The sequence below is a fragment of the Phalacrocorax carbo genome, chromosome 3, assembly GCF_963921805.1.
Source record: "Phalacrocorax carbo chromosome 3, bPhaCar2.1, whole genome shotgun sequence".
Taxonomy (NCBI): Eukaryota; Metazoa; Chordata; class Aves; order Suliformes; family Phalacrocoracidae; genus Phalacrocorax; species Phalacrocorax carbo.
Genome location: NC_087515.1, coordinates 20650974 through 20665728, shown reverse-complemented (window position 1 = coordinate 20665728; position 14755 = coordinate 20650974). Strand labels below are relative to the sequence as shown.

Below are 14755 nucleotides of genomic sequence, written 5' to 3'. Positions count from 1 at the left end.
TAAGCCCCGAAAGCTGCGCAGGGTCCCCACAAACAACCGACCCTGAGATGAGATAAGCCCCATGTAACGTAATGCTAGTGAATCATAACTAATCTGTTTAAAACCAAGGATTAGTCACGTCAGTTTCGGCATATTCCTCTATCAGGAACTTTTTTTAAGCGTGGAGAATCGGGGGGATTTGGGCTAATTTACCAAACATCGTTACTAAGGCAAGTACGGTCCGATAAAATGAGCCTTAACATTTACGGGTTTTCAGGTTGCATTACACACATCCCGTCATCTGGGCTTTAAGCTGTATGCGCCCTTACTGCTAGGCTGACCTGCAGATTTATTTTTTTCTTACTGCGTGATTTCTGTCTCTAGCTGCCTTTAATGGACTTCAGCGACTCGCCCTCTCTTCCTCTCTCCTTATAAAAGTGATCCTCGCTGCAATTTTACAGGAGTTTTAATCGCCCCTCGCTTTCAAAGGGCCTTTCTCACCCTGTCAGCCCTTCATTTACGTTCCCCGATCGAATTCTGCCTCCTCTGTGCAATATGACCTTTTATTAACCACGCAAGCCCCATCCTGTTTTCATACTGCCTCTTTAAATGTTCCCCATCTTGGCTTTACTCTTTCTCTAATCTTTTTTTTTTTTCTTCTTCCCTCCAGTGGGCAAAGACATAAGGCTTTATTTCGGTTTCGAGGCCATGTTTTATTAACCCAGTCGTTCTGTTCTCCTTCCCAAACTTCCTTCTATCTCTAAAAATACAAAATAATGAACTAGCCAATTAATTCATTCTTTGCAACGTTGCACCGCTACATGTGTTATTTTACAGGGAGCCAGGATATTCTGCAGCCCTAAGAAGCAGCGGTTCATCTACTTGCAAAATGTTTATTTTCAAAGGATTAAAATTCATATCTAAAATTATGAGATGCCCCACAACGGAAATAACAGGATCTGCTGTTTAGACCCTGATGCGCGCAGGACCACACTGGTACGCTCCCACGGCAGAGCCAACAGCCACATCACATGCGCTGCTGAAAAATCACCCCAAAGAGCAGAAACGGGGGGAAACATAAACCTGAACGTACCACATTGTCTCCCCCCCGCTGCACCCCACAGCATAACCAGAACACTGGATTTATAACGACGAGTGAGAGAGAGCTTTTTTCTGAGCCCCATCCTCCCCGTTACCGGCATCCATACCCTTCCCTTCTAAAGGCTTTACCGGGGCCTCAGAGAAACGTGCTTTTAGCGGACACGCGCAAACGCACTGAGGCGCTAATCCAGCCCCAGATTATATCAAATTAGGACATTGCCCGCACAAAACTCCCGCTGATTGAAATTTCAGCCAGCGTCTGAAACCTGGACACGATCTTTGCTGATCTACACATTTTTCTGTCCCGCTTGAAGCCATATCGTTTTCTCGGTTTATTTTTCACAAGAAAATCATTTTAGGAAAAAGAAAGTACAAAACCCCTTGCAGGCTCTGAGGAACATTTTAAGCAGATGATATATCACATTCGGCTTCTAGCAGAGTTGGTAGTGAGGGTGCAAGCTGTAATGAAATTACCCTGAGCTCTTATCTTTTAGTGAAGCAAACGTGCAAGCAGCTTGCCTGTCCCTTTTACTATCCTGTGCTTACAGAAAGAAAAAAAAATAAAAAAGAAAGAAAGACGAGAGGAATAGAGAAGTCCCGTTCCCGGCACCGCTCCCACAGGCGCTGGGAAGGCGTTTGCCGTCCAGCCGAGCCGGACCCCCGGAGCAGGGTCTGGCCGGGCTCAGCTCGCCCCCGGGGCGAGGAGGGCGGCGGGGGCGGCTCTCTGCCGGGCCGGCGGGCACCGGGGCGCAAAAGCCGGCAGCCCGCCCGGCCGTGCCCTCGGGGGAGCAGGTGGGCCACCTCCTCGCTCCCCTTAGGGCCCGCACCGACCGTCGTGCCCCCTTTCCTCCCCCTTTCCTCCCCCTCTCCCGCAGGGCGCCACCAGCTCCCCCGGGCCGGGCCGGGGCGGCCCCCGACGTGCCCGGGCGGGGCTCCCCGGGACACCCCAAACGGGGCAGGGGTGCCTTCTGACCGCCCGGGGGAGCCTCGGGGCCCCCGTGACCGGCTGCCCTGCTGCTGCTCAGGGCTGAGCCTGAAAACACCACGCAGGCAAGTGAAGCAACCGCACGCCAAGCTAGATTTCTAAATTTTATTATAAAATAAAAGCAGAAATATTTTCCAAAGAACGTATTCACATAATATAAACAATAAACAAAACTAAGGTGAGTGACTTGCCGTTTATACTGTCTTTTAGGTCTAAACTCGAGCAGCAATTAGTCTTTTCTCTTTTTTTTTTTTTTTTTCTTTTTTCTTTTTAAAGCCTGCTCCAGCCCTCGTTGCACACCGAGGGGAGAATCTGCCCCTGCCTTCGTCTGGGGCCGGAGCCAGGCCATCGCTTCCTCTCCCACTCGGCAAATGGCGAAAGCACCACATGGACAAGGCCAAAGAAGCCCTCTCTCTGCATAGCATCGGCTACAAGAAGGTTACAGAATCTGCCTAGAGCGCGTGTTGCTGCTATAACTTGACTACAACTTTTGTATTCCTAGTTGAAATTGTACATCGTACACCTGCCACGGATACATAACTACAATAGAATAACGGGAGCGATGTGTACCTTCCAAAGAGGCATGGGAACAGCGGCCTTGCGCTCCCCTTTCCTTCCCAACCCCCGAAAAATAAAAGATTACAGTGTGCCTCTTCCCACACAGACCGGCCCGATCGAGTGACACCACCGAGAGATTCGTGAAAGTTAAGGATGGAAAGAGCTGCTACACCGAGCCGTCTTACAGCCTGCCGTGAAAATCACAGCTCCTGCCCAGCAGTCCTTACACACCTGAGACCACCTTTAAGCAATCCTTAAGGCTTTTCACAACATTATGGCCCACAGCCGAGTCCAATACCTTCCAAAACTGCAGCCAGCCTGCTGCCAAAGGGCACAACACATCCACTAAGGAGTTTGTCATCTCTTTCAAAATCTCTGGTAAGATTAAGGAAAAAAGAAAAGAAAAAAAAAAAAAAAAAGAAAAATAGAGTAAAGGCGGGCTGGTGCGAAGGAGTGAGCATGTACACTGTTTTAAGAGCCCAGATCGACCAGGTTAGATGACATGGGGTTGAGGATGGAGTCCTGCAAGCTGTGGTGGTGCATGGGGTCGGCGCTGGGCACGGGGATGGCGCTGGGGCCCTGGGGGTGGCCCAGGCCGTGCAGGGGCTGCAGCCCGGGGTTGGAGCTGAGCAGCAGCGCGGGGCTGGAGGAGGTGTGATCCGGGGTCCCTGACGGCGTCTTCTCGTCCTCTGAGCTCCCCAAAACTGTCTTATTCCCGTTCATTGACGCCGAGAGCGGGTTGTGGCTGTTGGAGTTGGAATTCTCGTTGTTTTCCCTATAGGAAACACAAAAGAGGGAGGGAAATCACCGTGTGGCAGCCGCTCCGGGGCGCGCACCGCGGGAGCGGGGGCGGCGGGCGGCGGGGAGCTGGCTCCCGGGGGCGGCCAGCGGGGGAATGCACAAACGGTAGGTTTACAAACTCTGCAAACCTCCAAGGCCTCTTCATCTGGCACAAAGGTCTAAGGTCCGCCGAGCTTGTAAACAGTCTCCCACTAGCCCAGCGGAAAGTGTCACTTTGCCAAAACGTCATTTTCTGCGTCCAAAGCGTTTGCACAGCGTGGGGAGGGAGGGGGGAGGAAGGGAAGGAAGACATTAAAAAGAAAAAAAAAAAGGACGTTTTAAACTTTGAAACTGCTGCCGGAGCTAAAAAGAAGCTCGGCCCCGATTTATCCTGGGAAGGCCCAAAGCCCGGCGAGCTGCAGGCCGGACCACTCGGTGCGCCCTCCGCCCAGCCCCGGCGGCTTGCACCGGGCGGGAAAGGCTTTTGCTTAAATAACTGGACGGGTTCCCCGCCCCCCCTCGCTCGGAGCGTAAAGCTCAAAACATAGCCCAATATGGAAGATAAGGCAAGCAAACAGAGTTAACTCGCTTATTTCCCCGTCCCTCTCTCGGGAAATGCTCCGCACGCCCGCTGCTACCCCTCCGGCCCTCCTCGGGCGGCGGGGGGAGCCGGCACCGCCCGCCCGCCTACCGACAGCAGCACCGGCTCGGAAAGGCAGGACGTAATTTCAAAATTCATCACCGGGTAAATACCGAGAAATCGCTGGAGGCTGGCTAAGCCCTTGCAGATAGATATATATGTATGTGTGTATATATATATATATATAATTTTTTTTCCCCGAAATGAGAGGGGCAAGATGGGGTGGGGGCGGCCGCCCCGTCAAAGCTAACGCGACTTTTAGGCACAGTCCTCGGAGAAATACTTTAGACACAGCCCTGCCCGAAATACTGAAGGCATTGCGAGTCTATTTAAAAGCTTCTGGGGAAGCTTTGAAGCACACTATCTGGCAGAGGGGCCCTATCCTGCAGGGTTTGGTCGAGAGCAGCGAAGCCATTGCGCTGACGGGTTTTCCTCAATAAGGGCCGCAGGATGTGGCTGGAGACACTTTGTGCCAAAAAAATAAAAATAGACAAGAAAGCTCTGTTTGAACAAGTCTGCTTGAGTGAATGGCAATCCCATGAACGGTCTGTTTTCCAACGCCTGGAGTGTAATATTAGGTTGAGTGTATTTTTCAATGTCAAAAATCTTATTTGTCTCTGGAGACCTTTAAAATTTGATTCCTCGGGAAAAGGAAAAAAAAAAACAACAAACCAAAACCAACCCCGAACGAATGGAATAAATGTAACCTTCATTTCCTTTGGATATTTGAAGGTGAGTCCCTGCTATCAGCAATAAAAAGGATCTCTAACATCTCGTAAAACCAACACTTGCGGGGATTTGAAGGAAAATTAAAGCTCTAGCACCGTTTCGGGAAATGTATGGAGCAAATCTGCGCGGAGCCCGAACCTGCCGGGCTGCACAGCTGTGCGGCCGCGGCGCTGGCCATTTCCAAAACACCTTAGGCAGACACGAAAAAAAGGAGTCTCCTCGGAGGGACGGATCTACGGGGAGATTTCCAATCCGTTAATTAACCACGCGGGCCCTACGGTCAGATCCGTATGGACCGGGCAATTCAGCGAGCTAGTGCGGAGCCACTGTGCGGTTAGAGGACTCTGCTTCTTCAAGCCGGCTTTCTAAGGCACAGGGACGGCTGACGGAAAACTCATCCCTAGTACCCAAGGTTGTAGGTATTAACCTCTGCCCGGCAATTAGCGGTCCCTTCGCTCCATTTAACGACAAAAACCACGGTTTCGGAATCACGCTCGGCTTAAGAATATGCGTCTGTTAGCATGCATTCATGAGCACCTTGCTGGGTAGTGCGTACGAACTGCAGTTTAACGAGCGAGATAGGAGATTGCTCCGGTCAGTCCCAGTCTCGGTCTCCCGCCTCATGCCACGAGCCGACTTTAGAGACAATTTTTGCTAACAGCGTTCAGACCCACTCCTTCCCGGCCCCCCTCATCCCCGGCTTTCCCTCTCTACACCGGGGACCGTAATCCTCATGGACACGCTCCGAGCCGTGCGGGGCGCGGAGCCCTTGCCCTCAGCCCCGCCGCCGGCCTCTCCCGCCGGGCCGCGGTCCCGCACCGGCACCCCGGCCCCGCCGCTCGGCTGGCCTCCACGCTGGGTTGCGGCGGGGAGGAGGCGGCCCCGCTGCCCAGTCGAGGTTGGCCGCCGGCCGCGGAAAGCGCCCCCGGCAGAAGGGCCTGGCCCGCGGGGAGCGGGGTCTCGGCGGGGAAGGAGTCCCGGCCGCGCCTCTCCCAGGGCTACTTTTGGCGGACAGACGGCCTCGCCGAGCGCCCACCTCCCTCGCCTCTGCTTCTCTAGGCGCCCCCCCGCCCCGGAGAGCCCGACCCCTCCCGGGCGCGCCGTCCCGCGGGCCTCCCCGAGGCCGGGCCCTGGGTGGAGGGAGAGCGGCGGGTCCGGGGCGCCGGGGGCGCCGGGGGAGCCGGGGGTGCCGTACCTTTCCTTGGCCTCGGCCGCGCGGTCCCGCTGCCGGCGGTTCTTGAACCAGTTGCTGACCTGGGTGGTGGTGAGGCCGGTGGCCTCGGCCAGCTCCCGCTTCTCGCGGGGGGACGGGTAGGGGTTGTGGGCGTACCACTCGCGGAGGACGCTGCGGCTCTTCTCCTTGAAGCAATAGCTGGTCTCCTCGCCGTCCCAGATGGAGCGGGGCAGCGGGAACTTGCGGCGCACCCGGTACTTGCCCACCGCCCCTAGGGGTCGCCCCCGCAGCTTCTCCGCCTCGATGTAGTGCGCCTTCAGCCAGAGCTGCTGCAGCTTGGGGTGGTTGTGCGCCGAGAACTGGTGGCTCTCCAGGATCTTGTAGAGCTCGCGGAAGTTGCCCCGGTGGAAGGCCACCACCGCCTTGGCCTTCAGGACGCTCTCGTTCTTGTGGAGGTGCTCGCAGGCAGGGAGGGACCAGAGGAACCGCCCCAGCCGCTCGATGTTGCCGCCTTGCTGGAGCACCTCGCAGACGCAGGCCACTTGCTCTTGGGTGAAGCCAAAAGTCGGGAGCATCGACATGGTGAGCCCTGCCCCGCCGCACACCCTACGGCCTCATAGAGGGGAGCGGCGCGGGGCGGCGGGCAGCGCCCGGCATGCGGGGCCGGCCCCGGGGCGGCGGCGCCCGGCGGGGCCCGCTCGGGCGTCACGGCCGGGCGCGGGGGGCTGCGGCCATCGGCGGCGCCCGGCCCCGGAGCGGCCGCGGGAGCCGGCGAAAAAAAGAAGAGCGGAAGAAGGGGAAAGAAAATTAAGCCTCGGGAGCCCGAGCGCGGGCGGCTTTTCCCCCCCGGTCGCCTCCTTTTTGTAAGTCCGACTTGCGAGAGTAACTTTCTGCCTCTTTTGTCTCCTATCTGCAGCGCTCGCAGCGGCCGCGGCTCTCCCACCCCCACCCCCCTCGGCCGCCGGTTTGGGATCTCCCTGCTTCCCCCCCACCCCCCGCCGCCGCCAGATCCCACATAATATAGTGGTAAAGCCCTGCTCCCTCGCTCCTCTCCCTCTCGGAGTTCCCCCCCCCCCCCCTTTCTTTCTCTCTCTCTCCCCCTTTTTTTTTCTAATAATAATATTATAAGCTGGCATGAAAAGTGATTATCCGCGCTGTGATTGGTCCGGTTATCCGACCCGGGGACTGCCAGGAGAAGACAATAGTTTTAGTCAAATTATTTGCCATGGTGACGCTGTCAATCAGGGGTAACCCGATCTGTTTTGAGGTGGCTCCCCGGCTGGGTTGACAGATTGCTCAGATCCACTCAGAGGCGGCCCTGCGAGCTGAGATATTAGCTAGCGAGGGAGAAATTTCCGCCGTGATTGACGCTGCAGGCGCCCGTCGGGGGAGAGGAGGAGCGCCGGAGCGCGGAGCCCGGGCCCCTGCCTCTCGCCGCAGGGCGCTGCGGCGCGGCGGGACGGAGCCGCAGTCCCGTCCGTGCCCCGCTGCCCCGTCCGTGCCCCGCTGCCCCGTCTGGGTCCCGCAGTCCCCGTCCGGGTCCCGCCGCCCCATCCCGGCCCCGCCGCTCCGCAGCTCGGGCCTGGCCGTCCCTGGCACCCACAGCTACCGTAGGGAGAAAAACCTGTCTCCGGCCCTTGCAGAAAGTTTCTTCTAAACGCGTTAAGCTTAAGCCCCCTCCTCAGCGCCCAGTAACAACTGTCGAAGAGTTTTATAGGGAAGGGGCCTCTCATGTACAATAGGGACCCTGTTCGTGACCTGGGATCCCATTACACGCTGGCCGTACCTGCCCGGGAGCTAGGAGGAGGCACGGTGATGCAGGACCGGGGAAGGATTGCCGCTCCATTAATCGCTGGCCGTGCCCCACCGCGCTCCCGTGAGCAGGGCGCTGGCGGTTTTGATCACTGGACGCCGGGCAATTATTTCTACTTGATTTCCAGGAGCGTGTCGGGGTATTTCATCCAGAAGAGGGACACGTGTAAAAGTCAGAGACACTGCGTGATTAAGTGGGCCCTTATCGCCCGCGCGTGCCCGTTACACACCGCGTTTTCAGTTTACTGACTGTCCGGGGCAGGCACCCGTATCCTTTCCTGTCCTCTTCGGTCTACACGAAGTGAAAGGCGAGGGAGGGAGACGGTGCAAGCTGGAAGGTCGGGGGAGGACGAGCGAACGACGGGCGATGCGGCGCCTCTGCGGGAGCAGCGCGCAGGCTGTCGCACGGACGGGGCGGCGGCCGGCGCCGGTGCTCGCCCAGGTGAAAGAATTCGGGAGGAGCCTCCCGACCCCAAACCCAGGACAATTTCCACGGCCTTTAATGCTCCCCTTCTGGTGATAAACAACAGTTAAGTCCACAGGCTCTTTCTACGCCATTTTCAGCACTGACAGGAAAGGTCTCTGCGATCGTGGGCTCCTGCCACAGCACCTTTCTAGCCGCCCCGGCGCGTCAGGGATTTAGCGAAGCCGCAGGAGACCAGGCTGCGGCTCCCCGTCTCGCAGCCCGACCCTCGGCGGCCGACGGACGGAGCCTCCGCGCCCGTCCCCGGGGGAAGGCGAGGCCCGGGCGGCGCGGGCGACTCCCGGCGAGGAGCCGCGCCAGGGCTGCGGCCGGCCGAAATGCAGCGGGGGGAGGGAGGGAGGCAGGAGGAGGAGGAGAAAGGTGGGGGCAGCGGATCAGCCCGCGTCCAGCTCCCAGCATGTCCGGACGCCTCTGCGTATCCGCCGCGTAGGGCTGCGTTCTCTCGAGTGCGCGCCGCTTTGGAAGCTGCGCGTCCTCCTACCTGTCCGGGATTTTCCCGAGCGTTGCCATGAAGAAGCAGTGGCAGGCGGGCGGCTCCCGCCCTGGATCGCCCGGGGAAGCAAAACAGAGGCTGCCTTTGCAGGGCACGAGAGAGACAGCTGAAATTCGTTTGAAACAAATTCGGGGATGTTGGTGACGGGTCCGTCAAGCCCCCTTACACGATTCTCCCTCCCTCCCTTTACAAAATGAGCCCTCGGCCACTTAGTGCTTGACGCCGGCCGACTTCTGCAGGAGTCAAACTGTGCTTGTTTGTAAACGAAAGCATCCCGACCTCGGCGCTTCCCAGCCGACATAAACGGCAGGAGAGTTCGCAGCTGCAGCTGTAGCCGACGGTCTCGGGGCGGGAAAACCGATCCACCGAAACGTTACTCTGAGCAGAAACGGCAAGGGAAGTACAAACCTCCCCTCCCACCCCGGACCTCTGCGCACACACTGTGTGCCTTTCGCGAAGGGGAGTATAGCTCCGCTCCGCTCCCTCCCGCAGTGGGGACCGTGGCACTAGAGAAAAGCGCTAGCGAGGTCTGAGCTGCTCCCCCCCACCCCCCCGCCTCCCCGCTGCCGCGCTCGGTCGCCCCACGTTTATTAGAGATGTACCTGACTCCACTTTCTCTCTTTCTATCTCACAACCACAGCGGTTGAATCTGAATGGGAGCTGCTGTTCGCCCTAGTCAGAACGGAGATGTCAAAACCTGTTGCATGAACTTAGATCTGAGAAAGTCTCTTCTTAGCACCCTAAAATGTGAGTACAGAATCTACGCGCCAGCCCCTCCGTAGGCGCTTTCACTTTAGGCTGCCTTAGCCAGGCTGCAGCTCGCGTGTAACGCTGGTTCACTTCCCAGAGCGCTGGGCAGAGCAGGGCTGGCCCCTTCCCGAGCACCCTATATCAGCTTGCGTCCCAGAGCAATTGCAAATTAGGTACATCTGGATCCCAATTCTGTATAAATGCTTTTAACTTTCGGGAAAAAAAAAATCTCCCTATACGTGCTGGAAGAGAGAGCAGATACTGGCTGCAAAGCCACGGCACAGGGAGAGTCCTGTTGCAGTGACTTGCGAGAGAATTAGACGATCGGGCAAGGAGGTCCTTTTTGTTTTTCTTTTTTTTTCCTTTTTCCCCCCGGCATTTGCGAAAGAGCTCGTTCATTGCAATTATATTTCAGAGGAGGAGGCGCGAATCGCCTTCTAACGTTTGCCCCCGGTCCGACGGGAACATTTTGCCTGGTCCCTGCCGGGGCTCTCCGCTCAGCCGCGGTGAAAGGCTTTATCTGGGCTGACTGAAACTTGTGCCCGGCCCCGCGGCCGCCCTGCGGAGAAGCCCGGGGTCTCGCTCCGACCCTGGCCCCGGGTGACTTTGCCGAGGGCCCACGCGGGAAGCGCCTCACCCCTCCGCGCAGTCATCGCGGCGCACGAAGCAGGGTACGAGACGGTCAGTGGCAACACAATCATTGTGAAATATGAGTGAAATAAAGCCTTTTTTGTCGTAATGCTCCTTCGATTAACCGGGGCACAGGCTGGGGCGGGTGGGGGCGGCGGCGGCCGTGTCCCTTCGCAGAAGCCTTTCGTTGCGCGGAACTAATTCGCGTCCACAAGTGAGAGCCAAGACAGCGCTGCAGTTATCTGCAAATCTCCCTCTCGACTGTGCCTCGACCGTCTCCTTGCAGACGGCAGCCTGTGCGGGAGGCTGCAGGCCCGCACCGTTCCCGTTCAAGGCAGGAACAGATTCACCCAAACCCCTGCCCTGCGCCTCCCCGCCAGCCCCTACGGCCGCTGCCCCTGCGGACCCCTTTTTGGAGAGGCGCGAATGCCGCCCGCCGGGCCCAGGACGAGCCCCGCGCCGTGGGGGCGGGAGGCAGAGGGGTCGCTGCCCACCTCCCTTCACCCACTCGCACAAGGCTGAAGACACGGGCGCTCCTGCCAGCCGGCCTCGGCGCCCCGCGTGGGAAGGGCAGGAGGCGGAGGTTCTCCGAGGGGCTCTTTTACCGGCAGCAGTAGCGAGCGAATGCAAACCCCCGCGAGTTTCACTTGCCAGAAAGAAACTCATCTTCCCCGCAGAAGTCCACTACCGTAGCAAGGACTGTAGAGAGAGCGAACAAACGACAAACCACCCCAAGTTTTCGTTTCTTTATTTCCTTTTTACATTTTATTTTCCTTCCTTTTGGCGGGAGGGCAATATGCTTTCTCCTTAAAACCAGCGGGCTTTAAAGTGGGAGAAAACCTGCCGCAATTGACCTGCTACTCCTGCTAGCTTATTTTAATGAATTATAGCGACCTTTGCCAGGATTCCGGGCCTACCCGCCCCCACAGCCCCCAAACCGGGGGGGGGGGCTCAGCGGGTTTCCCGGGGAACCCCGGGCGCACACGTTTCTCCCTGGCGGGACCCGGCCCCTTCGGGCGGTCAAAGCTCGCCCGGGATTCACGGAGGCAGTTTGCAACCCGGAGCCGCGGGTTGTTCCCCGCCCTCCGTTATTCATTCACGTTTATATTTATTTTTTGCGTTTTGTTTAAAACCCGGCTCTATCCCATCACAGATCGGACAAAGATCCTGCCCCGACGGAAGAAGAAAACACGACGGAAGATCACTGCGCGTAACTAAATTAAGGCAAACAACAATAGCTTGTTGTTCCGTGATTTGGGGCCAAAGGAGTAATTCAAAGCTTTTGCTGCGCGCAATGCGCTGTTCCTCAAGGGGACCGGCCAAGGATTTCAGATATGTAGCGGGTAACTCGATTATGCTAACAAACTCCGCTTGAAAGAAAACGCTGTTGGGCTGCGGGGCGGGGGAGCGGGGCGCTGCGGGGCGGGGTGGGGGGCCAAGCCGGGGCGGCGGGGGGACCCCAGCCCCCGCCCCAGGGAGCGGTCCTACTCCCGCCCTTGCAGATCCGCCGGGCCCCTCCAGCTCGAGGCCGTTGCTGGACCTGAGATGCTCGAACAATATTTCGAAAGTGATGTATTAATTAGGAGACCGGGGCCTGATGCAACGTGACTGTCACAGCTGGCCTCTGTGAACCCCCCCCCCCCCCCCCGCCTCCCGGCCGCTCCCCGGTGAAATGGGACTCCGGGGACGGCACTGTGTCCCAAGCTCAAGGCGCTGTAACCTCCCGCGCTCCCCGGGAAACCCGATAGGCCCCGACCGGCTAATGCGGCCGGTCCGGGTTACCTCTGTGTTATCCCTTATTAGTCTCGGGCGCGGGGTTCAGAGTTTTCACTCCCTTCCACTTCCAGCGCCCGTTACACCCCGCATCATTATTCGTTTGGGGTGCCCCCCCCTGCACGGCCAGGCTCTGGGCCAGCCGGCTGGGGGGGGCCCGGGGGGTCCCGGGCCGGTGCCCACGCAGCCCCCGCGCCGCTCCCGGCTGCGGGGACCGGCTCAGATGCTCCGCGGCACAAAAGGGGACTCTGTCAGCAGACAGCGTACAGCTCACAGACAAGACAACAACGACAACAAAAGGCACATATGGTTAAAATAAGGAAAGGGAGAGCTTTCTGCCTTAGGGGATTGGCAATAACTAGCCAGAAATGCGGGGCATTGAATCTAAACTTCTGGTGGCCTTCTGCAGGATTGACAACCTAAATCACTCTACAAGCATCAATTTGACAATATTTGTAAACTGCTTGTTTCCAGGGATCTTCTTGATCAGCGATAGACCAGGTTGGTATGAGCTTGAGCCACGAAGGTCTTTTTTTTCTTCCTCCTCCTTTCCCCTCTTCCGAGTTGATGAATAGCGATCAGGTTTCTTTTAATGGCTGCCCCCTATTCTCACAGCCTCCCACAACTAACCCAAGAGCCTGTTTCCTCGACCTCAGTTAATTCCGCTGATTATTCCAAGATGATGAGGAAAGCACGAAGATTGTTCACTGTTCCTACCGATTCAAGGCATTTTTGTTACCGTCTCCACCCCTGGCTCACGGGGATTTGACCGGGGAGTATTTTTAGGAACAGGCTGCCCTCGCTTCCCTCCCGCCCTCCCTCCCCAGGCAGCCGGCAGCTTCGGGGGCCCGGCCACAGTCTTGCCGCTCCGTGGGTACGCGATCCCCGCCTCGGGGGTGGGGCGGCCCAGCACAGGCACCCCTCTCACAGCGCCCAGGGGTGTCTCGGGGGGATGGGGGGCACCGCCGGCGGTTCGGCGGCCGCTCAGGTGGCGGTGGCGCAGGTGAGACCTGCGCGGCCCGCGGCGCTGAGACCCCACGCTCCCGCGGGGGCCGTGGGGCGCGGTGCCTACCGCGGGGGCGAACCTCCGGCGGTAACTTCGGCTCCCTCCCCCCCCACTCCCCCCGGAACGAAATCGACTCCCTCGGCGACGGGCTGGGCTGAGGCCGGCCCCACGGGGCCGGAGGGCGAGATGCACTCCGAGAAATCTCGCTAGAGGGCTCTGATACTCAGCTCCGACCGCTGCTGAGAGAAAACAAGGCTTCGTCCTTCATGTCCTTTTAGTCTTCCCAGTAGATTCAGCCTGATAAAAAGTCCCCCCTCCCCGTACTGTCAAAGATGGTTCACGTAGGCCGTCACCGTGACAAGAAACCTTCTATCTTCTTAATGCTCACTACCTCCTATCAGCCCTACCTGCAGGTGAGCAGAGCCGATGCCCCCTTCCTGGTAGTAACGGTGCAAGAGGGTTTTTGGGGGGGTCTCACCCTTTTCTGTGTCCATCCCGTGGCAAGAGAAGGAAGCGCAGCCCCTAAACCAGCCAAAGTTCCCATTTTACGGTGGGTCCCAGGCACAGGTATCCTTGTCAAGAATCAGGGAGCAGGCGCTATTTATGGGTATGTAGAAATGTGGGGGTGGTTTTTTTTTTTTTACTTCAGTCTAGAAAAGAGCTTGCATAAGTTCTTCCAGGGCCTATGGAGTTTAGTGTGCCCATAAACACATCTATCATTTAAATTTTGCAGGACTGAGGCAAGCTGAAATGCAACGCACTGTTAGCAAATAATACACACAGAGGTATTGGTGTCAAGCACCACTAACTGACTTAACTGGAATCTGTTTTGGTCCGGGATATTTTTTCCTTTATTTAAAATAAAATTATTAAAAGATATTATTTCATTTCTATAATTAGTTGTTGTGAATAAATAAAACCAAACAAGACTGTGTCAATTAAGACCAAAATAATTATTAGTTGTAAGGGAAACTTCATAAAATTTCAGAATGCATCCAGTTTGTTCTCACTCCTAATAATTTTTGTAATAAATAAGTACATTGCCTTATTTGCAGAAATTAGGATGTGCAATTTAGTTTGTCATGTCTTGCAGTTCTTTCAGAAGCTTTGTGTACAGATGAAAACTACAGGAAAAGTTTTGTGGAAAGCTAGATAGTTTAGATAATTTAACATCAGTTTAAAGCTGATTGACTTTCGAGTGGAAAATTTACTACTTCTGAACCTGAGACAATGTTCTGTATTTTCCCCTGTGGAGTGTTTCAACCTCCTTTTTCCTAGTTTAGGTAAAGGTCTTCTCCCCTTTATTTCATAGGATCTTGAATCAGCTAAAAAAACCCATATAATTTAAACAGACCTGGTACCCCATTTCATTCCATGTTTTTTTTTTGTCATCAGTTTTATCTTCCTTATAATCAAGGACTCTATGACTAGACTAAGATTGACTTTGCAGCTTATTTAAGATGTGAAAGAGGCTGATCCTGTGAACATTGATTTGGTTTCAGTCAGTTAAGCTGCTTCAGCAGGTAAGACTAAGGGTCTATACCTCATTGGTTAAGAAACAACGTGCTATTGGGGTACCATACTCACATCATATTTCCTCCAACAGCCCACTCATGTGTATGGTAAGGTGTGTAAGGGCACATCTTCTCCACTGGAAGCAGGTGCCAATGGCAGCAAACACTGCTGCTCATAGTGCAAGGAGGGGGCATGAGGTCAAGCACCCCGTTTAGCTGGTAGCATGCTGCCAGGCACAGCTTCAGCTGTGATCTAAGACAGTGCTTGGGGGTGCCACGCACACCAGGGATCACTCCCAAGGTGCAGCTGGCACTAGATGGCACCTCGTTTGGCGTTCTCCATCCTG

At 56.5% G+C, this 14755-nt stretch overlaps 1 protein-coding gene and 1 long non-coding RNA gene across 4 annotated transcripts; one reads left to right on the top strand and one right to left on the bottom strand.

Moving 5' to 3' along the window:
* Positions 1–2156: 2156 nt before the first annotated feature.
* SIX2 (SIX homeobox 2) lies at positions 2157–6906 on the bottom strand. Of its 3 annotated transcripts, XR_010371999.1 has the most exons (3): positions 5968–6906; positions 3553–3656; positions 3382–3398 (listed from the first exon to the last, which is right to left on the bottom strand). XR_010371999.1 is itself a non-coding variant. In XM_064446078.1 (2 exons), the coding sequence occupies exons 1-2, from the start codon at positions 6525–6527 to the stop codon at positions 3095–3097; spliced, it is 729 nt and encodes a 242-aa protein (XP_064302148.1). In that variant the 5' UTR covers positions 6528–6904; the 3' UTR covers positions 2157–3094. The 3 variants fall into 3 exon arrangements, 2 of the variants coding, with proteins under 2 accessions (XP_064302148.1, XP_064302147.1); XM_064446078.1 differs by lacking the exon at positions 3553–3656 and having other exon boundaries at positions 2157–3398; positions 6103–6904; XM_064446077.1 differs by lacking the exon at positions 3553–3656 and having other exon boundaries at positions 2157–3398; positions 5968–6901.
* Positions 6408–11382, top strand: LOC135312462 (uncharacterized). Its single transcript, XR_010372000.1, has 3 exons — positions 6408–6528; positions 9376–9482; positions 11269–11382. It is a non-coding gene; the product is annotated as an uncharacterized LOC135312462 (long non-coding RNA).
* Positions 11383–14755: the final 3373 nt, after the last annotated feature.